This window comes from Fusarium sambucinum, chromosome IV (genome assembly GCF_050947815.1).
Source record: "Fusarium sambucinum isolate potato_lamoka chromosome IV, whole genome shotgun sequence".
NCBI classification, from domain to species: domain Eukaryota; kingdom Fungi; phylum Ascomycota; class Sordariomycetes; order Hypocreales; family Nectriaceae; genus Fusarium; species Fusarium sambucinum.
The window spans coordinates 8,285,120-8,311,947 of NC_139291.1; the positions used below are offsets into that span (position 1 = coordinate 8,285,120).

Below are 26,828 nucleotides of genomic sequence, written 5' to 3' on the forward strand. Positions count from 1 at the left end.
AATGTATTGTAACGCCGGAGATGGACAGGTAAAACAAAGGATGCATACAAATTGTAAATATCTACTGTCCAGTCGTATTGTTATCGGTATAGTTGTTCATCTGTAGATCAAATTGGTCCAAAGGAAATCCGAGGTCCTGATTTCCAAACATTATATCGGTTGAGTTAATGGAGTCATAGTCAATAAATGGAAGTCCGAGTGACGCAAATGAGTCAAGTGAAGCATCTGCTATTGACCCCGTGAACTCTTGGCTGTCATTTGAAATCGGGAATGACCAGGTGTTGTGCGCAGAAGAATCTCCGGAAGGTAACAATTCAAGATTTGGGCAAGACAGAGTCTCACTCAAACTCGGGTCCTGAATTCTGACAGCTGGGTCTTGTTCTTCTTCATCTTCTGGTGCAAAAGCATGCTTAGAGCGACGATGTAGTTTGTCTTGTAGCCGTAGAGCTCCAGGAGATGCGGTTCTGTGTCTACGTCAGTACAATATTAGATATTGATGATGTAAACGTACGGTGAACTGGGTGATATATGTCTTGTTCCCAATCTTGATATGAGATTCTCTATGTCAGCGACCTATGAGTTTTTTAGCTTGTAACTCCCGACAAGGCTGAACTCCAACTAACACAGGAGGTGATCAAATGGGCCTCAGGTTGGCTTGGAGATATAATGAGTAAGATCTCTGTGAGTTTTAACTTGATGGCTGGCAAAGAAGATTCTCCACCTGAAGGAAGCAAATTGGCCAAACTATCAATCATCTTGACGAATTGATACATCACCACAGAAAATGTGGTGGTTCCAAGATGACTCTTCGTCTCCATGTGTCGAACTTTGGACCACATGTCGATAAATTGTAAGGCCGTCTGGAGACACTGATGTTGACAATAATCTATGTATGCTCTTGGTGTATGATCGACTGCCTCAGGTGATACCGCCTCTCTGATACCCGGGGTCAAGAATCGATGGAGATCACAACGAGAACTCAATAGAATGGTATGGAGTGTTGTGTACGTGCGTGCTTCATCCGAATAACATATTAACATGAGTTTATTGTCATTCAGCTGAAGCTCTTCAGGCAGGGACTTTTCGAAAGACGTAAGTTCGAGATCTAGCGAGCGTAACTGTCCACGGCTCTCATAGGGAGTGACTCCACTGAGAATAACGTGTCGAGTGTATCTTGGAAAGTATTAGCAAGTGTCTTGCAGAACGATTGCATATCTTGCCTCAGGACTCTATCACGAATGTCATACAGCCGGAAAAGATTTGCCAACGAATTTAGATCAGTATTCTTGTCGTTGTTCATGCCCAGGAAAGGCGCCTTGGACTTTAATCCAAGCTGGAAGTCATGTTGGCTGCATGGGAGTCTAATATGCATTCTTTGTGTTGGACAAACGGTCAAATCTTCAATACCACCAGAGAAGATCTTGTCAACTGCATATATTGACCACATTATTCGTCGAAGACATTCTTGTCTGACTGGATCAATAGATGGACGTTCGTAATTGAGCCGTTTTGTAAACGCAACCCTGGAGGCAACAGAAAGTAGCATCCAAACATCCCCGGTAAAGCGCATCGCAAAGAGAAATTTGACAACGAGCATCAAAGCTTGGAGTTTGGGAACTGACATATCGCCCATGTTGTTGACCAACACGTGCTGAACTTGCTTCATCCACGTATTCGCTGTTGCACTATCTCGTCCTTGAATAGGTGAAAGTCGTATTGCTGAAGCACAAATGGCTTTCAGTAGTGTGGTATCGAGTTTCCCTTGACCCCACTCAGCGATGATAGTGGCTCGATGGAGAAAAATACAGTCTGCGATGTCGATGTTGTCAAAATATGTACCGATGTATTGTTTAATCATATCTCGACTTTCGCGGTCAAATATGCTAAATTATAATTGATGAGTGTGTGCACACTTAATCACAAGACTGCCAAATACATACCGTCCAGCATCTTCAGCCACGACATTGGATATAGCCATTGGCGAATCCTGGCTGGTTATTGATCCATGTCCTGTTTGGAAGGTATTTGCTGAAGACATAGGCGACTCTATATTAGTGTCGAAACTTGCTACTGCATGACTATCCACGAATTGACATTCGTATTTTTGTGCTTGGCATCGGGCACAAGGTTTTGTCCCCGAGCACTTGGCTTTCGCTGACCGGCAAGAATCACACGCGCGCAGAATCCTCCGCCTCTTAATTCCAGCCTCAGTCAAGTCTTGGCCAACCAATGGCTCAGGAGTATCTGCCACATAGCTACACGACAACTCCAATCTCTCGCAGCGTATACACCCGGAGTTTCGACGATCACATTTGACCTGCCAATTTGAATCAGTGGAGTACCCCGCAAAACTCAGAGGAGTACGAACCTTTCTAGCGCGACATTGTTTGCACGCGAATTGCTTCGGTTGCGGGGGGGATTCAACCTGGTTCGGGGAGTTGAGAGAGTCCATAACGAGTTCCGAGCGAGTTCCAGGTTGTTTGAATGAGTGGGCATTAGTTTGCTTTTACAATGGTAAATAGCGAGCACGTCAACCGGGGTCTAAATGGCGAGGGGCGAGATCCGCGGGATGTGGAGAACGACATCCGCAGCTAGTGAGGAGCCAATTCAGTCATGTGATAGTTTTGAGAACATGGCTACACAAATAACTAACCATACTACCACCAACAACAATTTGAGCTTATGACTCAGGAGAAGACCAAATTGAAAATGTCTCAGTCTCAGTCTCATTCGCTTCCCCCAAAGCCTCTTCCATTGGAGATTGACTCTAAAAATGGGGGAGATAAACCGAACTACATTATTTTCATGCCCGATCAATTGAGATATGATTCTCTTGGCTGTACGACCTCTCCCAACTCTGGCATCAAAACTCCAAACATCGACGCATTTGCTGCACGGGGAAGCCTTTTCACAAACTGTTTCACCCAAGCGTCTGTGTGCTCCCAGTCACGATGCAGTATGTTCACAGGAACATACCCTCATGTCAGCGGTCACAGAAGTCTTGAGAATCTCATCAAGCCATGGGAACCCAACATCTTTCGCAGTTTGAAAGAATCAGGGTATCATGTTGCTTGTCTTGCACCAAGAGGAGACACCTTTGCACCGACTGTGACCGAATTGAGCCTCAGTGAATATGGGTTTCTTGAAACACCAGAGTTTGTACCCAAGTTTGCTGGGGGTGGAAGGGAGGTCGATGAGAGTATCTGGGGGCGTTTGTTTTACCGAGGGCTAAGAGATGCGGATAAGACCATGGACTATGATGAAGCTGTCGTGCGATCAGCTTTGGCGTGGTTGGACTGCCCTCCTCAAGATCAACCTTGGGTTCTATTCATGCCGCTCATCTTCCCTCATTGCCCATTCCAAGTTGAAGAGCCTTATTTTTCCATGTACGATCGTTCCGAGATCTCTGACGTCGAGGCAAAAGTCGAAAAGAAGACTGGATATGAGCCACGATATATGAAGGCAATTCGCGAAAAGTACGGAACGCATCGTGCAACGGACGGCATTTGGAAGGAGATCAAGGCGACATACTATGGCATGATCTCAAGACTTGACGATCAGTTTGGACGGGTGCTCAAAAAGGTGGATGATCTTGGCATTTGGAAAGATACTGTCACTATGTTCTTTACTGATCATGGTGAATATCTCGGCGATCACGGACTCATCGAAAAATGGCCTTCGGGTCTTTCTGAGACACTCGTCCATGAGCCTCTTATTATTGGCGGTGCAGGTTTACCTGAGGGTAAGAAGATCGATGCAATGACAGAAATGGTTGATCTTGTACCGACCCTTCTCGAAACGTCTGGAATCGGTGAGAAATTCGCTCACAATGGTTTGTCGTGGGTTCCTCTATTATGCAGTAATGCCAAAACACACAAGCAGTATTCTTTCTCTGAAGGTGGATTTCTCACTTCTGAGGAGCCTATTCTTGAACAAGCACCCTATCCATACGATCTGAAGGCGGGTCTCCAACACGAAGATACAAGATTGGTGGGCAAGGCTATCTCGCTACGTGACGAGACCTGGACCTTTGTTTACCGACTTTACGAACCAGCAGAGTTGTATCATCGAATTAATGACCCCTATGAGCTGCAAAACCTTGCGGGTGACCCAGAATATAAGGATCTGGCGGACAAGTATGAGAAGGCTATATTAAAGTGGCTATTGGAAGGGGCTGATGTAATGCCTTGGACAAAAGACCCAAGGTTTCCAGAGGTTAACTTAAAGAGCCCTCGAGAGCAGATGGAGGAGAGGTTAAAACATGTCACATAGCTATAAAAGAGAAAACGTCTAGTTGATTTTTATAATTCCTAAAGTCTAGTATTAATATCCTTCTCAGCTCTATAAATCTATTATTTAAACACTAATTAATAATTATTAGAAGTTTATATATATTATAGTACATTCAAATTAAATAAGAAAAGAAATTGACATAGTTCATATATATTATCTTAATAAATTAAACTGTTCAACTTGCAAATGATGCTCATACTGTGACAATGTTAAGTGTCGCTAATGAATAACACCTGTGGGATAGCGAGTTCGTTCGAGATATACACTATGCCACGAAAGTAACTACCAGGTAATAACTACCTGACTATCATGTGATTGACTCAACAGGTTGCTTACATTGAGCATTGGTGAAGCTCACCATGAGTGATAGACATACTAAGACACCATGGGCTTGATTGTCCAGGTAAGTTGAGCGTGATCTATAAGAAGACGGAATAGTTGCGAGAGAGGAGATCTTGAAGAATTAGGAATATACCTTTATCACATAGACAGTAAGTAAATACCAAGACTTTTTCATGGATAATTGCATGTTGTATAAGGTACTCCAGCATAATGTTAAGGGCAAAACCTTTCACTGAGAAATGCCTATGAATACTTTAATGGTATTTAATAACTACAATTAAAACAGAGGGACTGCCCACGATGATACATGGGGATCTCTCCAGTTAGAGCGCTAAAATAATTATTAAATAGCCTTTAATACAGATAAAAATTATACTAAAAGATATGCATTTAAATAATTAATTAAATAGCACTAGGAATATTACTTAAGGTCTAATTTAAATAGGCTAAAAATATAGTAAAATTAAACCCTAGTTAATAATATTATAAATCTCTTATAATAAAAGCAGTATTATTTAGTTAATTAACTAGATAATCTGCATTAAGCCTTTAGCTTTAGGCTTCTTTATTTAGACTTCTTCTAATTATATACTTATAGTCTTAGGCTATAATTAATATACTATAACTTAAAGGCTTTAGCTACTATTATTATCTGCCTTTTTAATTAATTAAATTACTTATTATATAAAATAATTTTATTAAATACCTTAAGGAATTTATTTTATTATTTAAATAATTTAACTTTTTCTTTTAAAATAACCTTTTTAAGCTATTATATTTCTTTTAGCTTTTTTTTTATTTTAATTTTTTTTTTCTCTTTTTACTTATTTTTTTTATATAAAATTAAGAAATTTAACTTATAAATAAAGGCTATTAGCTTAACTATTATAAAGGCATTTTTTTTTTTTATTATATAGAGATTATATTAAAATATAAGCTATTAAAGTAATAACTAGAATTAATAGCCTTTAGCTTAATAATAATTAGTATTATATATAAGAATTATAATAAGTTAACTATATATAATAAGAGACTAAGATTAATTAACTTAATTAATTTTATTTAATTAAATAATAATATCTTTAACTTTATTATTAGCTTATTAGTTAATTAAGGTTATAAGAGGAAAAAGTTATTATTATTTTTAATATAATAAAAGCTTTTTTTATAAGTTACTTTTATTATAAGGTTTATATTAAAAGAGTTATATTATAGAAAAAACCTTATTTTAAGAGAACCTTAGATTTAATTATTATTAAAAATTTAATTTATATAAATAGATTAACTTTTATTAAAAACCTAGAGGAAATTAAGAAGGCCTAGGTAAAAGCTTAAGGATTATAAAAAAATAATAGTGAAATTAAAATCTATCTAAAGTCTATCCGTTTTTATCCTCTATATCTTTAACCACGTAATAACCCACCTAGCTAGCCTCGTGACCATAGCCTTACTTCCTATGTGACTACCGTCCCCGTTATAATACATCGCTAGTGATACTGAGGAAGTGCAAGAGATCTGTTATTGTCCAACGTCACCATGTGTGAAACTTGCAGTGCATATATGCTACAACTATCATTTTACAAAACAAATGGCAATAATAACAGTGGAATAGAACGGTTGTTTATTGACATTGGCTATAGAATACACTTCAAGAATCAAGAGTAAATGTCCGAAAAACCATCAGGAATACAGGTTTACCAAGTCCTTCAAAGATTAATAGATTGCCAAGTTCTACTGGCCACGAATAGTGTTCAGGGACGAGGTGTAAGATGGCTTCTTGTTGAAGTTGTCATCCCAAAGGAGAGCAGAGCCCTCACTGGGAAATGTGCCAGGAACCCATGAATACTTGTCCGAAATTCCCTATGAGTTGTTAGTATAAGCAAAAACATCAACCATTGAAGTCGGAACACATACCCAGACAGTGACACCAACGCATCGCTTGACATCCATACAAGATCCCACCATTCTGGCGTAGGCTGCAGCATTAGCCTGGAGTTTCTGCTGGTTGGCGGGGGTGTTCATGCGAATGTCAAGCTCGGTGTAGGCTACGTCGACGTTGAGCTTGGTGAAGCTGTTGAGAACTGAAGCCAAGTTTGCTCGGGAAGGAGTAGGTGTGTTTTGAGTAGGTGTGCTCTCGCTGGTCATGTGAGCCTGCAGACCAACACCGTCGATGCGAAGGCCATAGGACTGGATAAGTTTGGTGATACGGATAGCTCCTGCAGTCTTGGCACCACCATACTCGAGGTTGTAGTCGTTGTAATAGAGCTTGGTGGTAGGGTCTGCAGCAAGAGCCATGCGGAAAGCAATAGGGATAAATGCTTCGCCGATGACGCGGTAGAAGACACTGTCGCGGTAAGTTCCATCCTCATTGAGAGCTAAAAGTGGGTGTAAGTCTCGTCTTCATCAACAACTCAGTTGAACATACCTTCATTGACAACGTCCCAGTGAGTACACTTCCCCTTGTATCGACCCATAACAGCGTTGATGTGGTCCTTCATGACCTGCTGCAAGGTCTGGTTGTTCCAGTTACCATTAGCCACCCAAGAGGGTAGCTGGCTGTGCCAGACGAGAGTGTGGCATCGAAGCTCCATACCTCGCTGGGTCGCGGCGTTGGCGTGCTGGTCGGCCGAAGCCCAGTTGAACTGGCCACGATTGGGCTGGATAGCCTCCCACTTCATGGCGTTCTCGGGGGTAATGGAACCAAATTCTCCTTTGGTGTTGAGAACGTTGGTTTCTCCACCGTCATTGCGGACTGTCAATGCTGTGCCAAAGTACTTCTTACCAGCAGCCTTCATGGCGGCGTCAAGACCAGAAGTTTGCCGAGACTCGATGTCACTATTTGCAACCTTTGAGTAAACTTGTTTCCAATTTTCAACATAGGTGAACTCACGGCACAGGGTTGGCTGTCACCAGACCATTGTAGAGGGCCAAGGCCACGGCGGGAAGAATACTGAAACGCATCTCTGCAATCGGCAAGATTCTGTTACTTCAATATGGAGAAGGATACCAAAGACCTCGCTGGGCTGATCTGTGAATTGTTTTGCCAACGTGCCAAAGTCTCTTATATTGGGGGCTGAGGTCATGATTATGATCAGTGTTCCGATGAGTCTCGGCTAAATACCTGTGTTTGAGCGTTTCAGCAGTCGAGTTACCCCAGAATGCAAGGGTTAATAACCGGCTTGGCAGGGGGGAGATTGACCACAGTACAGGCTAATGTCAGTACTAATAACAGCCGAAAAACTGGAAAAGTGCCGTGTTCCTTGCGTGATTGAGCAATCGACGAATGGTGCACCTGAAGTTTACGCAGGCAGAGCACTTGAAGGTTAAGTCTGTCTGGAATATAGACAAGATAACATGTATGTATATAAAAGATCAATTGATCCAATTGTTGCAATGCTTTGAGCGAGCAAATTCAACCTTTCTACCTCATCATTCAATTATTGTCAGCCAAGAACTATCTGATAGCGGTGTAAATTTGAGAGACCGCTTAAATCAGCCGCCTAATACCAGATATCCACAACTCCTCCGCAAATGAAGTCGTCTTGCCCGGCTATTGATCTGAACACTGGAGGCTTCTTTGCGGTGGGTTCGTGTTGCATGACTTAGCGGTTAATTAATGGCCATCACGGAGGACCAGCTTCCGGCGACTGTATATAGACAAGTCTACAAGGCTAACGTGTCCGTTCACATTGTAGCCAGTTTTGGTAACCACGGTGGACAAATGCGGAGCCATGATTGGTGCAATTCACAGTCACGTGTAAGGCTACTTGGGTGAATGTAAGGCTGAAGAGAACAGCGCATCACTTCCTCACTTATGTAGATAGAGAAACTGAAGGCTTGTGAGATTATTTTTAATAGACTTTATCGCGGGAAAATAGATTCTGACAACGACTGCAGTAATCCTCCCTCCACGTCTTTTTTAAAAAAAAAAAAAAAAAAAACACCAATACTGCACGTGATTATAACTGTGTCACGTTAAACGCTTGGAAGGTCACAGCTTTGATGCTAACGTTCCTAACAAGTTTGCACTCAAGGTGATTCTCATACACCTCTATGTGCCTGGACGACTTTCTGTCGCTCTCGATGCTATTACCCCAGAACAACTTACATGCTCTGATTGAATGTCGCTTTTATATTACTTTTGCCCGGCTCCTTTTAAAGTTTGCTGCCAGATAGGTTGTCGACGCATCAATATCTGAAAGCTTAGTGTAACAATCTTATTAAAAGGAATGGGCTTAACAGTTAGCTTTCTTGGATACTCAGCTATGACTCTAGCTACTGCACGTTCACAATTGCCACAAAGAGAGCGCCCCAAGCGAATGTCATCGATGTCTTCACATGCAAGACAGAACAATGGCACTAACCCTAACCTTTGTCCCACAGTTTACAATTGCAGTAAATGTCTTCGATATTACATTTGAATCACCTGTCGAAGCCTTGGTTTTATCAATGACATAGTTGGGCGCGAGTACTGGCATATTCAGTATGTATTGCAGCAGTTTCTTGTCCTAATAGTAGACACTATCCCAGAGCAAAACAGAGTGTTATTTTATAGTTACTACAACAGGGCTACCTTGATGCTATCACAGTTATAATAGCCTTGATTCAACATAACTGAGTCTGTAGCGCGGAAGATTTAGTGGAGTGATCTGACGAACGACAAGTAGTCAATGGGTTCAGTGTTGTTGGACTAGTCTGAAAGTATACACAGTTCAGTTGATATTTATTGGAAGCAAATAGATAGAGATCCCCAAAATGAGAATCATTGCTGAGTCCAATGCGTGACAATTGCGATACGTCATTCACGATTCTAATACTATGTATACCTGTGATGAAAGACTGCAGTTCAATGGCTTCCTGTCCCATGAGGCATTATACCAACAGTATTGTACTTCCATTACTCAGTCGACACTTTTACAGTGTCGGTTAACTCTCCTAAGCCAATCTCCCATAACCTATACCGCGTGTTGAGTTTGTGAAAGGCAATGTATCCTAGTAGATGGCTGTTTAGTAGTTGCAGGTATGGGACCCTACCCTTGAGTACAAGTCGCACTATTTAAGATATCCCGTCAGCATGTTTCCACTTGAAAATCGCAAGCAGTGACTCCTTTGTCTATAAGGATAGATCGTAAAGTAATAACATATATCAAGGCTGCAGTAAGCCCCCAATCGTAATAATAAAATGGAAGACTTACTATTGCGGGTTTTTAACCTAACATCATCGACTATATCTTCAAAGGTCGACCAAGTGTCCTTACCATCATACCATGCTCTGGTATGGATATAATTGTGCTTTTCGCCGGCCTGCTCTTCTTTCCAAAAACTTAACAAGGTCAGCGATACTCAGAGTCAAGAACATAGATCGAGTTGAACTAACGATAGTATGTCGTTTGTGAGGCCAATCCACATGGAGAGATCGGGTATCACCTCTATGAAGCGTGATTTATCATCGCACAGTGCTTTCGGGAATGTGAACCAAGCATATGCCTCTCCCACACCATCCTTCTCTCGAATAAACCACGCCCAGCTACGACCAGCCTTTGTTCGCTCAATGCGAGTAAAGTCTTCCCTAGCTTGGAGTGCGTTTGCGTTCAAGAAGTTCAAAGAAGCGGTGACAATGAAGTTAGCGACCAAGGGATCCCAGTGCTCAAACGCTAGGGTCATGAGGTCCGCCCAGCCCTGTAGCAACGGTATAGGCTGTTTCCTACCAGCACAGAACCTTTGGTGGAACATTTCGAATTCGTCTGGATGAGTGACAGCTTCGTCATCTAGGAGTAGCCCGAGCCATGAATAGATGCCGATGAATGTCTGCACCTCGACGGGATGATGAGGGAAGCATACCTGTCCAGTGGCGTTAGTATTACTGACCCGGATTTTGTGTATACGTTATAAACTCACAACTGGATATGTGAGACCTATCTTGAAACATGTCCCTGAATGGGTTCCTTCGTCATACGGGATACCTGTTCCATTTGCATACAAGCACATTGCATTTCGAAGTTCGTCATTATTCGTAAGCAAAATGGGCGAATATTCAAGCTCTGTCGTGAATGACGTGATCAGGGGTTTGATAAATGACTTGAGGTCTCTTGAGTCTGTGGGAGGACTTGTTTGCTGACAAAGATGTTGCTCCATAGTGAACTAGGTTAGGATAATTGTACATTGTGGGAACTTCTCGGGATCAAGCTCTCATTATATAACTGTATTTGGATGTGGTTCTGGGTTTTCCATGTTAGTAAGAGATTTCCATTGGTAACAATGATACGAGTCTCCAGTTAATAACGCGGGACTGAATCTCTTAATTCGGAATGCTCCTCGTTAGATTCACTGTATGTAAATGGCACAGGAAAATTTCCACTAATTATAAGTCGTTGTTGGTCGCGCTGAAAACACTCTGTGCCAGGGTTTTCGCCATGTCAATCAGGTGGTTCCACCTTTAGTGGACTCTTTTTGTATACTGCATATCACAACTACGGCAGCGAGGACAATTACCAATCAGAAGATTATAAGATAAGTCTTCTCATGAATCTTTGAACACGGTTTCTTATTATAAAGTAAATGCTTGTAGATTATATAAATTAACCTCGGCCTATTTTCGCGAGTTATTTAGCCGGCTTGGCATACAAGAGTTTTATCTTCCATTCGTGTTTATCTTGATTGCTATCAGTCATCAATTACTTACCCCACATTACTTAACCAAGAGAAGAAGTTGAAAACCTAGGTGACCTACATTTGATATGCATAGGCCGTTATCGGAGATTAAGTTATCATCGTGCCTTAATACCATCATATTCCTAACTTTAATCACACCCTTCATTCTATTCTTTACCACACCATTTCTTGTCATTTACCATGGCCTCTCAAAGCCAAGATAAGATTCAAATGGGGAGCTCTAAATCGGAAGACATCGCCTTCGGCGACATCGTCAAGCCTGTCAGTATGGTGGCCGAGGATGAGGAGCTCGCCATGGCGCTCTCTAATTACGTTCCGAATACCGTCGAGGAAAAGCGTCTTGTCCGGAAGATTGACCTTACTCTTCTGCCTTGCTTATGGTGGATGTATGTCCTAGCATACTTAGACCGTGGCAACATTTTATATCCCTGTACAGTAACTTCTGATTAGAATTTTACTAAATTCTCAAGGCAAATGCTAATGCGGCTGCGATGAGTGAGAGTCTCAACATAAAAGATAATAGTATGGTCCCTTTCTATTAACGATAATAATACTAAACATTATGCCAGCCAGATTATTTACTCCTTGTGTACCTGTTCTTCGTCGGCTACTTCCTATGTGAAATACCGTCCAATATGATCATGAACAAATTTCGACCATCTGTCTACCTCCCAACTATAGTTTGGGTTTAGGGTTGCATTGTTATAGCTCTGTCTCAAGCTACGAACTTCAAAGGTTTTCTCGTGGGGCGCTTCTTTCTTGGATGCATCGAGGCAGGGCTTTTCCCTGGTGCAATTTATCTTTTGACCTGCTGGTATACTAAGAAGGAAATCGGTAATCGCGATTGTGTCTTGGTGGTGCATTAGCGACTAATACATTCACAGGCAAGCGGTTCTGTATGTTTTATACATCTGGATGTATAGCCCCCGCTTAGGTGGAATCATGGCTGGTGCTATTGTCAAGAGTCTTGATTGGGCACGAGGTATCCCTGGTTGGCGTTGGCTTTTCATTGTTGAAGGTGTTCTCACAGTAGTTTCCGGATTTTCTCTGTATTTCCTCCTGCCAGACTACCCGTGTAACGTCCGCTACTTCTCGTCAGGTCAGAGACGCTTTACCCAGGCTCGAATATTAGCCGACCGACGACTTAGCGCACAGAGCACAACCCGCTGTATGACTTCATGGCAGGCTTTCAAGGCTGTTCTCATGGATGGTAAAGCTTGGTTCTTCCTTGTTACCTATAGCGTCATCATCCTTGGCTTGTCCGTCTCATATTTCGTGCCTACAATCCTCAAGACCATGGGCTACACAGACGTCACAGCACAGTGGATGACAGTCCCCATCTGGGTCACTAGAGCAGCTTGTCAGGTTGCTCTATCTCGGACCTCAGACAAGTGTCAGGATCGAAGATGGCATAGCGTCAGCCTCTACGGTCTCTCCGTCATGGCTTGTATCGCTTCGGCTTTGATCAGCTCTGCTGTAGCCAAATACGTCATGATGTTCCTGATTGTTGCTGGTCTCTATACTGGCCTACCACTCATGTTGAACTGGACAAGCGAGACAATTCCATTCCCAGATCACAAAAGATCAGTTGCTATCGCTTTTGTCAACTCATTCGGACATTTGGCTATCATTTACGGGAGCTACCTATGGCCTAGCTCTAATGCTCCTCAACATCTCGTCGGCTTCACAACTCTAGCTTCTACATGTAGTTTTGGTTGTGTCATCGCGGTTGCTGCACCTTGGTATTTTGAGCTCCTGCCACAGGAACCAGTGACAAGGGCTGAACGGAATTTAATGACGCTGCAGCGACAGGACCACGAGATGCAGTAACAATAGGTCTCCCCAATGCAGGGTTACATATCAGAATCTCAGTAACGCTTAGAGACAAGCAAAGACTCCTAGGTTTAAAATTGGATATTGACACCGTTTCATTTACATGTCGCCCGATATGACCAGCAATATAAAGAGCGTTCTATACCTATCTCCCTGTCTTTGGGTCTGATAGATAACTAGCTGTAGAGAGAATGTGAGGTTTCGGGGAGTAAAACAACATCCGAATCTCCGAGTTCCTATCTCTTATCAGTTACACTATACTAAGAAAGGTAGGTAGATAAGGACCACGAATGTCTAGACTAAATTAGACAGTTAAATGGAGACGAGGGGTTCCTTGGGAGTCATGATGATATATCTCAACCCTCCTTTCATTCTTCTGCTATCGTTTACATTCTAGCTAGAGTCGGCTCATTCCCAATCATATCTTGAAGGAAGTTCTCTCCACTTCCAAGTCTCACCGCTGTTTCTTTGAACAATCGGGGAAGCCCGGTGTCAGAGTATGATGCATTTTGCAAGACCATGCGACTGATAGCCTCGCCAGCCAAGAAGACTTGAGGCATACCGTGCCCTGTGAAACCACCCATGATGAACATGTTTTGCCAACCAGGGATATGCCCAATACGTGGAAGTGCGTCTAAAGAGTATCCCAGGACTTTGTACGATAGATTAGTAACAAGGGTTAATGGAATATGGTGCACTTGCTCCCAGTCCAAATCTGGTCAGTGTATGCACCACTGTTTTCCCAACCACGAAAGTATCTCTGCATGTATCCATCAAAGTAGTCTTTTGCTTTTTCAATGAGTTTCGTATTATCGACACTGCCATACCAGTCGTCAGTGTGTCTAAAGTAAGCTGATCTGGCGCCGCCGACAGTAATACTCCCGTCAGGTCGAGGAATCAGATAGTCAAAGTCCCGAGGACTGGAACGGAGAGAATAAGAGTCTGCAAGCATTGGTGGAGTCGGCGCGACGATTCTGCTGCATATGGCACGGTATGGTATGGTCCTCTCTTGATACGCTAGGAGAAGAGCGGCGGTGTAGGCATTTGTGGCGATTATGACTTTTTGAGCTCGGACAGACCCGCGGCTGGTAGTAACATTTCATTTCCCAATATAATCGGGAGAAGACGAGATGTTTGTTACGGGAGTATTAGTATGTAAGTTCACGTTGTTATGGCTTAATGCCCGGGAAAACATGTGATGGATTAGCTTGTAGGGCCAAAGATGACCTGTGGTATACTTGAAGGCACCCTTGGCTCCCTTGATACCGGAAACCTGTTTTGACTGTGTCAGAAATTGTATATATTTAGGTAACTGGATCAAGTTGAGACATGAACAATGCAATACATACCATCTCGGCATATTTTCCATCTATGTAGAATGCTTTCTTAGAGGCACTTACGCCGGAACTGACGAGATTGTCAAATCCTCTTTTGAGAGACGAGTTGTGCTCTTCTGATTACTGCACGTCCACGGCTTGAGTAACGATGAAATCACAATCAATGTTATTCTGAAGGACATGGTCTTTTACCGCTTCCAAGTTGGCGAGTTCAAACTCGGTGATCTCGGCTGCTGCATCAATCCCGTGTTTTCCGGCCGTTCTCGAGCATAGATTATATACATCAGGCTTGAGGTGGCCACCTGTTGAATGAACATGAGACAATTACTAAGCACGGGGCAGTTGTGGCCAACCGTTTCGTCCGGTAGCTCCAGAGCAGAGCTCACGAGCTTCGAAGACAACGATTGACTTGTCTCTGGATTCAGGAAGCGAGAGCATGTGTGTGGCAAGGGAAGCGCCTAAATATCCTGCGCCGATGATAATGATGTCGCACTCTGAAGGCAATTGAGACGTAGACTTATGATTGTCAAGCACTCCCGGAGAAGAGCGCCAGAATGATGCCATCCCATTCAGTGGAGGAAATGGTTTGTAGTTCATGATGCACAACTGCAGCTGGAAGACAATGGTAACGTCAAAGATATTGAATACAATTGTATGGAAAACTGATGAAGTGGTCCATATATATTGAGGGGAAAGTCAAGTGCGAGGCTACAGGTCTGCTGACTTTTAACTAGAGCTTATCATGTCACAATCGTTCGTGCGAAAGGCAGAGTGGGTTCATATCCGGAAAATGCATTGATTGGGTGGCTGGCGTAGCGACGATCAGTACCTATAAAGCAACGACACTGCATGGGCAGTGGGTATGTGGCTACGCTCAGGCATTCAATTCATATTAACAAAATGTCAAGTATCAATTTATATTATAATTTATTAAGTAAAAACCAGCGGTTCGTTTTGAAAGCATTGTATACGACCTTCAGAACGCTATCAAGATAGAAGGGTAATTGATGCTACGAATCGAGGACCGTCCCAAATTCTTCAAACCTCGCGAAAAGAGATATTCATGAAACTAACAATAGTCTCGGAGAGAAACTTCTCAAGATAATTGGCATCAACGTCCCCAACAAGCTGCTGAACAGCCTTCTTGGTTGATGCAGGCAGGTCAAGGGCTTGGATCAATTGTGGGTAGTCAGTGAATGATCCATGCACAGTACCTTTGATTGCAATCTCCTTCTTGGGTCCTCGAAGCCTGGCGTAAAACTTCTTCCAAGTTGTGTCCTCCTCACTGTGATTGGGACGGCCGATGAGAAAGAACGCCTTGTCCAGCCCTTTAGTAAGAGCTGGCTCAAAAATCTGACCGTCCAGATCCATTCCTCCGCGAATTCGGCTATCGGACAGGGAAGCCACAGCCGCGCTGGCACCACCAAGAGAATGGCCAAGAGCTACTATCTTCTTGGTATCGATTGATCCGGGAAGACCTCTCAGTGCCTTTCTTTGGAACGAGGGCTGCAAGAACTTGGAAATGACGAATGAGACATCCTTGGCTCTCACCTAAAGAAAGAAACAAAGTCAGTATGATTGACGAGATATTGTGCAAAGTATTCTTACCTCAGTTAACTCTGTCAAAGCCTTGGTGGTCTCAGGGATGTTGCCGCTCTTGATTATTTCTCCATTGGGAAATTCGACGATATCGGCATCGTAAGGATGGTCAATCAAAACCACGATGTTTCCATAACTAGCAAGCGAGCGAGCCATGATACTGTAAAGAAGTCGAGAGTTGCCAGCACCTGGCGAGAAGACGGCAAGAGGGAATCGTTTCTTGCTTTCACATCCCTTTTGCGAATCAGGCGTCTTGCAAACGGCATAGTTGAAAGCGGCAAAGGTTTCGTTGGAAAGACCCATGCTCTGTGCTTGCTGCCCATAGAACTTGGCAACGGCGGGGGGCATGTAAGGGACGCTTTCCTCGGAACAGGTGGATGGAAGAATGGGCCAGAAGATGGAGGCGAGCACCTGTCTGTTACCCTTCTTTGGGTCGTAAGGGTCGACACGTTGTGTGTCGGTCATGCCTTGAGAGCGGAGAGTAACGCCATATGGTCCGGTAGGATCAGGTAGGGTTATGGCATGTCCGATTCCCAACAGGGACAGGAAAACGATAGAAAGATGCATAGTGAAGTAGCGAAAAAGAGTGCGAATGTATTCTTTGTGGAATGGAACTGGAAGTTTGTTCAAATTTGTGATAGTGTGGAATGCTGAAACAGGGAAAAAACTTGCATGGGAGACAAAGCTGTACTTATACATGACGGATGAACGAGGCGTTTAAAGAAGGAGAAAGAAACCACGTCGCAATAGAATGGATATATCTAAGCTCGCGAGAATTAATTCGTCAGCAGCACAGCCCTGTGTTGTCAAACGTTGTGATTTCCCATGCTCCTTCAAGAAAATCGGCGCGACTATTCTGAGTTTGGTCAAGTTCGGGCGATGTATTTTGGGTGCGTTGTGGATGAGCCTCATTGACCAAGACAACGGAACAGGGTAGGAATCAAGCGTAAGTTCAGCTGGCCCAACTGTCGATGTCGTTATTGGTTAAAAAAACCCACACGACAGTAGCGTCGCTCAATTGTATCCGTAAAGGGAATGGTAACCTTCACAGACCAGACTCGCTCAATCGATACCACTTTCAGTAAAAATCGACATTCATTTAATTTTCCCTTGAATCAGCACCGATCACACCGCATCCAACGACTCACAACACAAAACAACCATGAAAATGCCAGTCGGACCATTCGATGGGCGCAAGAAACGTTCAAGATGCATTGCATGCGCTAAGAGTCATCTCAAGGTTCGCGCAGACACTTTATTGACGCATTGCCGGTTTGATCTAACCCTGTCTTGTAGTGTTCTGGAAACTCTCCGTGCAATAATTGCCGAAAAAAACGGATTACTTGCATATTTGACATGCAAAAGCCGACGCAAATCTGCATTGATTATGCAGAATCTGGTAGCAAGATCGACGCTACCCCGGATCTGCTCAGTACCCAAGGTGGCCCGTCTTCTCAATTGGGTATGAGTCTTTCAAAAGATCGCGTTTACTATCTTTCCAACTACTTCGACACATTCTTTCAACGCAATATTGTCAATCCAAGGACAACTGGATTTACCGACGTGGTCACTTTAATGAAAGATGAAGTCTCAGGTGGTTTTCTCCATCATGCTGTTCTTTCAATTGGAGCGATGCAAGCCGTCAAATTGAACTCGTCCGAAGGAATTGACCCGAGTAAGGCTTATGGCTTAGCTGTTGGTCATTACTCAAGATCGGTGAGAGGATTAAGGCAGGCTCTTGATCAGTTCCACCAACGACCCAGTTCTCTTCCTTGTGTTTTATGGACAACACATCTTCTGGGACTTTTTGAGGTAAATGCCATCTTGAGAGTTTCTTTTTACTTGTTGCTAACTGGTACTCTTGAGCTTATGACCGATCCATCAGGAGCCGGTTGGGTGCAACATCTGGTACATGGTACCTCTAAGGCTCTCGTTGCTGCAGGTCCAACGGTGTGTCAGTCAGTTCTTGGGCAACGATTCTTTACGGAAATTCGGGTCTATGAAGCCTGCCGATCCATCATATATAATGAACCTACGTTTCTCGCAAATCCTGATTGGAGGCTTGTCGCAGAAGAGATTCAAGGTACAGGTCAAATCGAGAATTGTGGTTTAAATGAACTACTCAACATCGTTGTTTCCTGCTCAACGCTTCGTGTCAGGTAAACATTACTGGATATGTAAGAACACATTTCTGACGAAGTCTAGTGTACGTAACCTTCTCTACCCCCGAGAAGTTGAGACGCCAGACCGGCAGGGAACAGTTAACGATATTGCCTATGCTATCGTTTCAGAGGGTTTCCAACTTAGGCAAGCTCTTGTTGATTGGGATGCCAGTATGACTTCCTCAGCTTCCGATGGGACAAGTGACAACTTGGCGGCTACGAGTTTTTCCTGTCTAGCACAGACATTCTTTTCGGCTACAAGTATATATCTGTCTGGAGTCTTTGACTACGAAATGCCATACTGGCAAGGCATAGGCATTGTGCCCCCGACCTTGAGTGAAGAGGAGATACAGTGGCATGTGAATAACATACTCGCAAGAACACATATGATTCTTGGCAACTCTCCGATCTCACCGTTGCTGGTGCTCTTTCCTTTGCGTGTTGCAGGGGCGCGATCTTGGCAACAGTGGCAGCAAGACCATATTTTGCAGAGCCTCTTGACCGTGGAGACGACGTTTCCAGTTGCTGCCGCGTTCCGGGCTGATCTATATGACTTATGGGCTCGAAGGGATCCTTTGATCTAGACTCGATAGTTAAAATAAGAACAAATTGAACAAATACTGAAGGCTGCAGCCTGCGCACAATGTTAAGATATGAGTGATCATGGTAGAAATCGGGCCAAGACTGGTTGTATTTACTTTGACAAAGTTGAAAATTAGAAGCGCCTTGTCATTGTAGACACAGGTTATGCATCATGCTCGAGCATGGGTATTGAATTCTGTGAGTAGAAATGCACGTTAGTTATAGGTGAGCTCCATCCACTCCGTAAGCGGAAAAGTTATGACGGAAAATCGCTGTTGGTTGCGCAAGTTAAAGCAAGTTTCAGAAGCAGCTGTGCCAAGAACCTCAATTGAGCCAATTGGAAAAAGGCAACTGTCAATTAAGACTGGAAGATAAACTGCAAGAAGACTTTAAAAGGAGCATTTTGAGTAGCTAGCCGACATCAGAACGATATGATTAGTGATAATTCAGCTGTTATATGCCATTCAGGTGGTCAGATCCTAGTTTAAATGAATATACAGTGATAGAATGCAGATCCTCTATCTTGATGAATATTCTTTATTAATAATGTATTGCTCAATCTACCGCATTGCATGACTTGGCCAATTCGTCAAGTACAAATGTACTATCTTATGATTTTTCTACAGCATACATCATCCTCATCTCAATCACATGCTCGACAGCCCTTCTCAACAGCAGGCACGTATCATTTTTCCATTTTTCTCTGTAACATGAAGTCACGTATAGTGAGGTTAGTGTTAGGGACCATCTTACCAATTGCGGTTTGGTCACATACTACCACGGGAAGGGAGCGATACGGAGTCGTTGGGTACGGTGTTACCATGTATGACCCTCCTTCTGCGTATGGATGTATCGATACTGTCAAGGCATGGCCGCTCAATTGCGATGGAGACCATGGCATGGATCATGAGATGGGTTCAATGCATATGGCTGCTGCAACACCAGAGTGTAAAGCCACCAACGACGCCTTTCTCGATACCATGGCGTGGTGTTTCCATACCCATTGCAAAGACGTCAAAAACTCCACGCTTGAACGCGTGTGGGAAATGGACATTATCGGGAGGAACAAGATTCAGCCTTCCCCTAAACACTCTTACCATGTTGCTCTAGCTCCCGCCCACAAATCTCCTCCTACTGAGATTCTGGATTCTACGGCAATACTCAACGAAATATCTTTGGTTGATGAGGCAGTTTGGCTTAGTAACTTCATCGCCGACTATACCTTTGAAAAGATGGAAGTTGCAACCGAGAAATATGGGCAAGTCTCACTCTGTCATTGACTTTCCGTTTCTTGTCTAACTAGGATACAGTATCATTTTGATGACAGCATGTGTCATTATCCCCATCGCTCTGTCCATGCTTGAGTACCTCCCGCTCTCACACCCTTTGTTTCAAGGTTTCGAGCCACACTTGTCGACCCCCCTCTATTCGGTAATAATCATGCTGTGCCAGCTCTTGGACTAGGCTTTATACCGACTCGGGAACAGAGCTTCTTTCTTGCATTCATCTGGGTCATCAACATCATTCTTTGTGCCGTCGGATATGAACTGAAGGATCCCATGTCCTGGTATAACTCTCTAGATCAGCAGCTGGTTTCGTATATCAGTAACCGTATGGGTCTCTTGAGCTTTGTCAACTTAGCTCTCGCTGTACTTTTCCCCAGTCACAACAATGTGCTGCTCTAGGTCACCAATTGGTCTTACTCAACCTTTCTTCTCGTTCATCAGTGGATTGCTGTTATCTGCATGCTATAGGCCTGTCTACATTCAGCCATCGACTTGTAGATTTACCTCAACCCCGCCGCCATGGGTGAAGGTGCACACGACAAGGAAGCCAAAGACAACTATTGGATCTGGGGAATAGTGGCTACATTGGCTCTAGCCCTACTGGTTCCACTCTCTATACTCCCGATATGACGGAAACTCTACGAGGCATTCCTTGCCTCGCACATTATCCTCTCTCTTCTTGCCATGATTAGCTGTATGTTGCACATCTTCTACCGTTATGAGTGGTGGTGGGGATACCAAACGTGGGTTTGGATCGCCTTTGCAATCTGGATTTTTGATCAGTTCCTGGCTAGACCACTTCGCTTGATGCGAAACGGTGTCCAACGAGCTCATGTTACGGTCATCGACGGCGACTATCTTCAAGATACAATTTCTCGTGTCAGGGCCAAGGGTCACGTCTATGTCTACTTTCCCTCTCTGACGTGGCGTGTCTGGGAGAATCATCCATTCTCAGTGGCCGGTTATCCTCCGGGAGGCGCTTACAGCCCAGTGTTGAGTTGCCGAATGGATACAATGATGGAAACGAGGCTAAGCAAGACTCGACAGTGATGGACTTGGAGTTGCATGAACGGGAGGCTGATGTCGCAGGCTTGGTCATCTTTGTTCGTCGTCACGGCGGACTGGCATCTCTGCTGGCAACTTCAAATTCGGATTCCGGTATACCTGTACTGATTGAGGGCTCCTATGGTGGTCACACATCTGTTATTCGAAGTTGTCTCCCAGAACCAAGTATCGAGTACCCCAACATCATCTGCATCGCTGGAGGTGTTGGTATCTCAGGTGTGCTGCCATGTCTCGATATTCCGCCAAGCTTAACGAATCTGGAGTGCAAACAAAAGCTTCTTTGGGGAGTGAGGACCGAACCTCTCGTTGAGGCAGTGCGAAATTTTGTTCACAGAGTTACCGAATCTGCGGATGGCAGAGAGTTTTGGAACAATTTCGAGGTAGATATAACTGTTGCAAAGCGGTTTGATATAAACACCACGCTACAGAAAGAATTGCGTGGTGTTGTTGGAGGAACTAAAGTAATCGTTTGTGGTCCTCCAGAAATGGCAGATGATGTCAGGGTTTCTGTTACAAGGCCTGGGAAGCAAGGGTTCGTAATCAAACTGGTGGAGGAGATCTTTGTATTGTGAATTGTAACGCGTTTTCGTTGAGATCATGCTGTTTAAATCATGGATTTCATTACAATGTCGTAGTTGATAGAGTAAACGCACTGTTCATTATCCTGACTATCTTCATTGAACGCGTCATAGTGGGTTACCGGATTCTTGATCATGTAAGGTAGACCAATGAGCTCATACAGTGAATTACTCAAATGAACAACAGAGGACTTAATGAGATGAGATTGTCTTGTTCTTAAACAACATTTACATTAGGTAGTTTTGTAAGAGCTTGAATCTCTATTTTGTTCTTGGAAATGTGCATGGAGTAACGGATGTTTTGTGATACTGCAATAGCATAAGCAGTCGAAGTATCTCTGATGTTTGTAATATTAGTTACAATTGCATATTGTAACAATGGAAGATCTTTATCCTATGTCTTGCATAACCTCTAGACCATATGTTTTGAAAAGGATATCAATTAATAGAATCGACAAAAAGCCACATACTTGAGAACCAGCTCAAATGGCAAAAGAAACCACAAGATCCAAACTACCGGTGTAAACCAACTGCCTCATTGGCACCTATCTGGTTCATTGCTGTCGAGCATATGCCAAAGTTACCTCGCTCTCTGTCTTGCTTAACGATTTCTCCAGGACTGGCATATAGCTCGACGGATGAATAACATGGAAGATGGTAGTCAAGATAGCCATGGGAATGGCGTCGAGGGCATAAACATAGACCTCCTTAGACTGCAATTCAGCATCAGGCCCTTGAATATATTCCACCATGCGATAAATAGACCGAATCAGTATAAGCATGCAGGCAAAATAAATTGCCATCATGAAGTTATGCCAGTTGGGCGGCTGTACCAGTGAGTTCTTGGCAAATCTGTAATGGAAGCACACTGTAACGACAACAAACATGGTGAAAAAAACAAGCTGGACTATCAAGCCAGCGACTACCGCATCTTCAGTTGTGGTCCAAGTGAGTTGGGGTGCATCCGACTTATTGCTTTTCCCTCCGTCTATAATCCAGGTTTATTAGTATACAGTCGGCCGCAGACACTGAACCAGGTTCATACCAAATGCCTGGAGCGCAATTGAAGTGATATCACCCAAGAGGAAGATCTTAGTTAACCATCTGGGCTTGATGAGCGCGTACTTGTCTCCCTCCAGATACTTGATGAAGCGGCCCAAAAGCATGTAAATCGTAGCGGAATAGCATGTCGGACCGAGAAGAAGCAGGTTATCCTGGATCATACAGACACTAACCGTGTAATCGGGTGCTTCTTTCGCACTGACAGCCCGACAAATGAAGGCTATGGATTCAACTGGTGTATTCTCATCGTCAGGTTTCAAGCAATTTGTTCACGATGTAAGGATTACTTACGGAGGCATCCAGCTAAAAATGGCCAAAAGAACCATACTCTTGTCGTTGTAACTTGGTAAATATGGAGCTTGAAACTAAGAGTAAACATTATAACAAATAAAATTGCAACAGGGAAAGAAGGATCGTAGTGAAAGTAATCAGCCATATCGACTAAAATTGTAAAATTTAGAAGAAGAATGTGATAAAATGGAAATATTGGGAGACCTTAAGCCCTCAACATGTGAATAGTAAATAGGAGGGGGAGCCTCCCCCTTGGTTACCCCTTGATGAATTCTGCCAGACAGACAGTAGATTACCTGCAGGTTACGCTTACCAGTAGCCTAAAATAGTGTTAGAGATTAACGCTTGGCCCCTTGACATGGGATACATATGAAACGTCTTCATTACAAACAAAAATACATGTAGACTGAGCTCCCATCACAATGTCTCTTTTAGTCGGGAAGTAAAGCCATTGGGCATTACCAGGTGCTATACGCATACAGGTCTAAACCTTGAGACAGATTAAGCATTACTGTTTGCTGTAGTGTATTTTGCACAGCCCTTCCAGCGCCATACAATACACAAGAAACACAAGTATCATCATTGCTTAATCCTCTATAGTAAATATACGCGCATTGTCGTCCGTGCGAGATTATAATATTCACGCCAAATGCCACTCGTAATGTTAATCTCTGTGCTGAGGGCTCAACAACCGAAAGTTACTTTTCCCCGATATAAGGATAGCCACAAGTGATTTGAGACTCAGAGATCTCACCCTCCCACACTCTTGCTCCATTGTATCCCATTGAATATTGTTCCCTCTGTTACTTAAAAGGTTCTAAGGATGATATGATACAACTATAGTTATAGACAATTCTGGAGTATATCCTATTATCACATTGTTCCTGACTATGAGTGTGCACTTACAACTATATATTTATCTTTCTCTACTGTGAAAATCTTTATTAGGATTTTTTTGGACATTTTGTGAAGAGGTTTATACATTGAAAAGCAAGTATTTGCAGCGCGACGATGCTTGAAGAATGAATTTGTACCCACAAGTTCATAGATAAGATAAGGATTGCTGACGCCACACGAGACCGTCTGTGGCTATATTCCTTGCACGTGACAATTTTCTTATCTTATCGTTCGGTGGACTACCACCGAGAAGTTCAGTCTTAAAGAAGAGATAAGCCAAGATAATGCCTAATATCATAAGCTGCTGAGGCATGATTGGAAGTACATTAGATTTGAGAATTTACAAGTTGTTTCTCACTCCTGAACTTGCTCTTTCCCGGTGTTCTTACTTTATGCCAGTAAGTGATATTCCCCCACTGTCAAGAATACGATAACCTCAGTAAGCAACAACATTGGCACATCTATAATTGCATTTCTCGCTAGGTACTACGTCAGATATGAGCAGTAGAATAAATTTCGTTGTAAATTCTCTGCGTGGAAATTCGCCAGAAGATTCTTTCTTAGCTTGCACAGGATAGGCCTCATGACAAAGGGTATCTTACGCATTATCCTTCCGTCTCCAAAGAATAGCAACCTGTCTTTGAACGCATCCCTTTATAAAGATTGAAAGTCAGAGTACGTAATCTCGACTCATATACAGCAACTTCCGTATCCGCCGGCGTCTTAAATACCTTTAGCATATCGGCCTTATACTGGACCTCTTGTCATACAGTGATGAACTTCCCTGGGATTCTGAACCAGAACGTATTGTTTCACTAATAATGGTCATTTCGAGGATGAGTTTTTCAAGGACGAAATAATAACATTTATCAAACGTCCAATCACGTGGTTCTGTTAATAGTCTAAGCCCTCTCTCAGAACAACTAACGTCTTACTCACCGAATAAATGTTGCCGCCCAGATTCACTCGAACTGGAACTTGTTGCTAACTCTGAAAGCCACTGGTGGAAAGCCACGAAAGAATGAGACAGCGGCCTAAGCCAATGACTTTCAACGCAAGTGATGTGTTTCAACAGGTCAATGGACAACTACGCCAGTCACCTTTTGTAACCGATCGTGTACTGAACAAAATTATGGATGATGCTGACCTGGACTTCCACTCCTCCATAGGACTGCACGAGAGACTGTGGAATAACTCTGCCTTCATGGTTCAAATTATGTCACATATGTCCACTCTACGAAGTACTACTCGTTGCTTCCATCTCAAGACTTTTAACCAAGCGCTAAATTTTCTTCCTCTGTTAAAGTCAATCACATAGGAGGTCATACCACATATGTACTGGAAAGCTCGCCAGTTCTTCAATGAGGATCTAGCAATGGGTATACATAAGTGGCCTTCCTCTTTAGAAGCCATAGAGGTCACAGAACTGGGTACACCAATCGCCGGCCACCACTGATAGCCAAGGCCAAACCCCCATATCTCGTCATCTACATCGAGCCTCACACTATGATGTAAGTTCCCTGAACAACTACAAAAGATGCGCTATTGTTCACTCTGATCAAAACAGATGGCACTTGATAGACTCCTTAATGCGATGAAGTGTCTTAATGCGTCAGTAGCACAAGCTATTCGCTGTATACCGACCCTGGAGTGTTCCCTCCTCTACAATGTACATGATATCAACGCGGGAATATATAGTGTTGACCTCGATGATGCAAGTGTACTCAGCGTCAAGTGAAGTTAAGCATTCGGTATCATTCAACAGTCCTGAGGTCTCTGGGAAGAGGCAATGAGATTGTGGACTCTTGATAGGCTAACATGGTATGTTGACAGATGTTGTGTAGATGAGATCAAGTACTTTACATCAGCTACTTGATGATAGAGCTATAGAGGTCTGATACTCATGTATCCCGGGGCTTTGAGAAATGGACCATACTGCAACGCAGAAATGGGAACCTACTGCATGAATCGCAGATTTATAACGAATAGATATGATCTCTCCACAACTTATAACACATTTCAGTGTCAAAGTAAGTAATAATCAATCGTCAGATTAACAAACAGTGAACTATTATAATGAAACGGGGAAATGGGCTTAGGGTCTTCGGTATACCTATAAAACAGCATCTTCAGCTGTGTAAAGAGGAAGGAAGTAATGCCATGCAAGGCAATTTTGTAACCAATTTAAAGTCTTCCACATGAGAATGTCTTGGCAAACATTCCTAGGACTCTAAATAGTGTCCATAGTAGCAAGTGGGTTATTATTATTGAAGCTGCATTCCCTATCTTGGAAGTTTAGAATTACATTAACTCTTCACTATGCATACACTGTGACATAGTAGAAACTATAATACTTTCGATTAATAATACTACACTGCCCCGGTTATCCTCTTTATAAGTAGTGTAAAATAGACTTTATAATATAATTTGTTATGTTTTTCAGCGCTATTAAATTATAGTTTAAAACTCCTATAATAAGATTATAATTCGGCGAATGCCTAATTTATAGATATATAAATCTAAGGGCACTAATAATTTATTTATAGGTAACCTGCTAGGCTCTATCTAAGTTAATCGCAGAATATTAGCATTTTAGGATTACTATTAAGAAGTGCAGATATAGCAAAAGAATATTCTCTTAATTACTTATTCCAGTAACTACTTATCCTCTTCATCTAGACCAGCCAACCCTATGGATTAGGGTTAGGGTTAGGGTTAGGGTTAGGGTTAGGGTTAGGGTTAGGGTTAGGGTTAGGGTTAGGGTTAGGGTTAGGGTTAGGGTTAGGGTTAGGGTTAGGGTTAGGGTTAGGGTTAGGGTTAGGGTTAGGG

The 26,828-nt window shown here is 43.0% G+C and overlaps 11 protein-coding genes across 11 annotated transcripts; 5 read left to right on the forward strand and 6 right to left on the reverse strand.

Annotated features, from left to right (window-relative positions):
• Window positions 1-61: 61 nt before the first annotated feature.
• FSST1_002669 (Zn(II)2Cys6 transcription factor) lies at window positions 62-2,496 on the reverse strand (the record flags this gene model as incomplete). Its single annotated transcript, XM_083228680.1, has 7 exons — window positions 62-464; window positions 512-573; window positions 624-1,173; window positions 1,221-1,883; window positions 1,941-2,244; window positions 2,292-2,317; window positions 2,369-2,496. The coding sequence occupies 7 exons, from the start codon at window positions 2,494-2,496 to the stop codon at window positions 62-64; spliced, it is 2,136 nt and encodes a 711-aa protein (XP_083092851.1).
• Window positions 2,497-2,709: 213 nt separating this feature from the next.
• On the forward strand, window positions 2,710-4,272 carry FSST1_002670 (alkaline-phosphatase-like protein; the record flags this gene model as incomplete). Its single annotated transcript, XM_083228681.1, has 1 exon — window positions 2,710-4,272. One exon carries the CDS (start codon window positions 2,710-2,712, stop codon window positions 4,270-4,272), a length of 1,563 nt encoding a protein of 520 aa, XP_083092852.1.
• Window positions 4,273-6,366: 2,094 nt separating this feature from the next.
• On the reverse strand, window positions 6,367-7,596 carry FSST1_002671 (endo-1,4-beta-xylanase A; the record flags this gene model as incomplete). The annotated part of the gene is made up of 4 exons (XM_083228682.1): window positions 6,367-6,495; window positions 6,550-7,010; window positions 7,061-7,470; window positions 7,526-7,596. The coding sequence occupies 4 exons, from the start codon at window positions 7,594-7,596 to the stop codon at window positions 6,367-6,369; spliced, it is 1,071 nt and encodes a 356-aa protein (XP_083092853.1).
• Window positions 7,597-9,532: 1,936 nt separating this feature from the next.
• Window positions 9,533-10,770, reverse strand: FSST1_002672 (uncharacterized protein; the record flags this gene model as incomplete). Its single annotated transcript, XM_083228683.1, has 4 exons — window positions 9,533-9,687; window positions 9,831-9,958; window positions 10,013-10,476; window positions 10,534-10,770. 4 exons carry the CDS (start codon window positions 10,768-10,770, stop codon window positions 9,533-9,535), a joined length of 984 nt encoding a protein of 327 aa, XP_083092854.1.
• Window positions 10,771-11,487: 717 nt separating this feature from the next.
• Window positions 11,488-13,137, forward strand: FSST1_002673 (major facilitator superfamily domain-containing protein; the record flags this gene model as incomplete). The annotated part of the gene is made up of 2 exons (XM_083228684.1): window positions 11,488-11,693; window positions 12,192-13,137. 2 exons carry the CDS (start codon window positions 11,488-11,490, stop codon window positions 13,135-13,137), a joined length of 1,152 nt encoding a protein of 383 aa, XP_083092855.1.
• A 389-nt stretch (window positions 13,138-13,526) lies between these two features.
• On the reverse strand, window positions 13,527-15,074 carry FSST1_002674 (NAD(P)/FAD-dependent oxidoreductase; the record flags this gene model as incomplete). The annotated part of the gene is made up of 6 exons (XM_083228685.1): window positions 13,527-13,792; window positions 13,843-14,225; window positions 14,379-14,413; window positions 14,541-14,547; window positions 14,602-14,779; window positions 14,831-15,074. 6 exons carry the CDS (start codon window positions 15,072-15,074, stop codon window positions 13,527-13,529), a joined length of 1,113 nt encoding a protein of 370 aa, XP_083092856.1.
• Window positions 15,075-15,515: 441 nt separating this feature from the next.
• Window positions 15,516-16,643, reverse strand: FSST1_002675 (Alpha/Beta hydrolase protein; the record flags this gene model as incomplete). Its single annotated transcript, XM_083228686.1, has 2 exons — window positions 15,516-16,028; window positions 16,086-16,643. 2 exons carry the CDS (start codon window positions 16,641-16,643, stop codon window positions 15,516-15,518), a joined length of 1,071 nt encoding a protein of 356 aa, XP_083092857.1.
• Window positions 16,644-17,244: 601 nt separating this feature from the next.
• On the forward strand, window positions 17,245-18,822 carry FSST1_002676 (Zn(II)2Cys6 transcription factor; the record flags this gene model as incomplete). Its single annotated transcript, XM_083228687.1, has 4 exons — window positions 17,245-17,316; window positions 17,373-17,888; window positions 17,943-18,235; window positions 18,282-18,822. The coding sequence occupies 4 exons, from the start codon at window positions 17,245-17,247 to the stop codon at window positions 18,820-18,822; spliced, it is 1,422 nt and encodes a 473-aa protein (XP_083092858.1).
• A 1,044-nt stretch (window positions 18,823-19,866) lies between these two features.
• On the forward strand, window positions 19,867-20,284 carry FSST1_002677 (uncharacterized protein; the record flags this gene model as incomplete). Its single annotated transcript, XM_083228688.1, has 2 exons — window positions 19,867-20,078; window positions 20,131-20,284. 2 exons carry the CDS (start codon window positions 19,867-19,869, stop codon window positions 20,282-20,284), a joined length of 366 nt encoding a protein of 121 aa, XP_083092859.1.
• An 871-nt stretch (window positions 20,285-21,155) lies between these two features.
• FSST1_002678 (NADPH oxidase family protein) lies at window positions 21,156-21,743 on the forward strand (the record flags this gene model as incomplete). The annotated part of the gene is made up of 1 exon (XM_083228689.1): window positions 21,156-21,743. The coding sequence occupies one exon, from the start codon at window positions 21,156-21,158 to the stop codon at window positions 21,741-21,743; it is 588 nt and encodes a 195-aa protein (XP_083092860.1).
• A 560-nt stretch (window positions 21,744-22,303) lies between these two features.
• Window positions 22,304-23,247, reverse strand: FSST1_002679 (RTA1 domain-containing protein; the record flags this gene model as incomplete). The annotated part of the gene is made up of 3 exons (XM_083228691.1): window positions 22,304-22,737; window positions 22,795-23,043; window positions 23,103-23,247. The coding sequence occupies 3 exons, from the start codon at window positions 23,245-23,247 to the stop codon at window positions 22,304-22,306; spliced, it is 828 nt and encodes a 275-aa protein (XP_083092861.1).
• Between the last annotated feature and the right edge of the window lie 3,581 nt (window positions 23,248-26,828).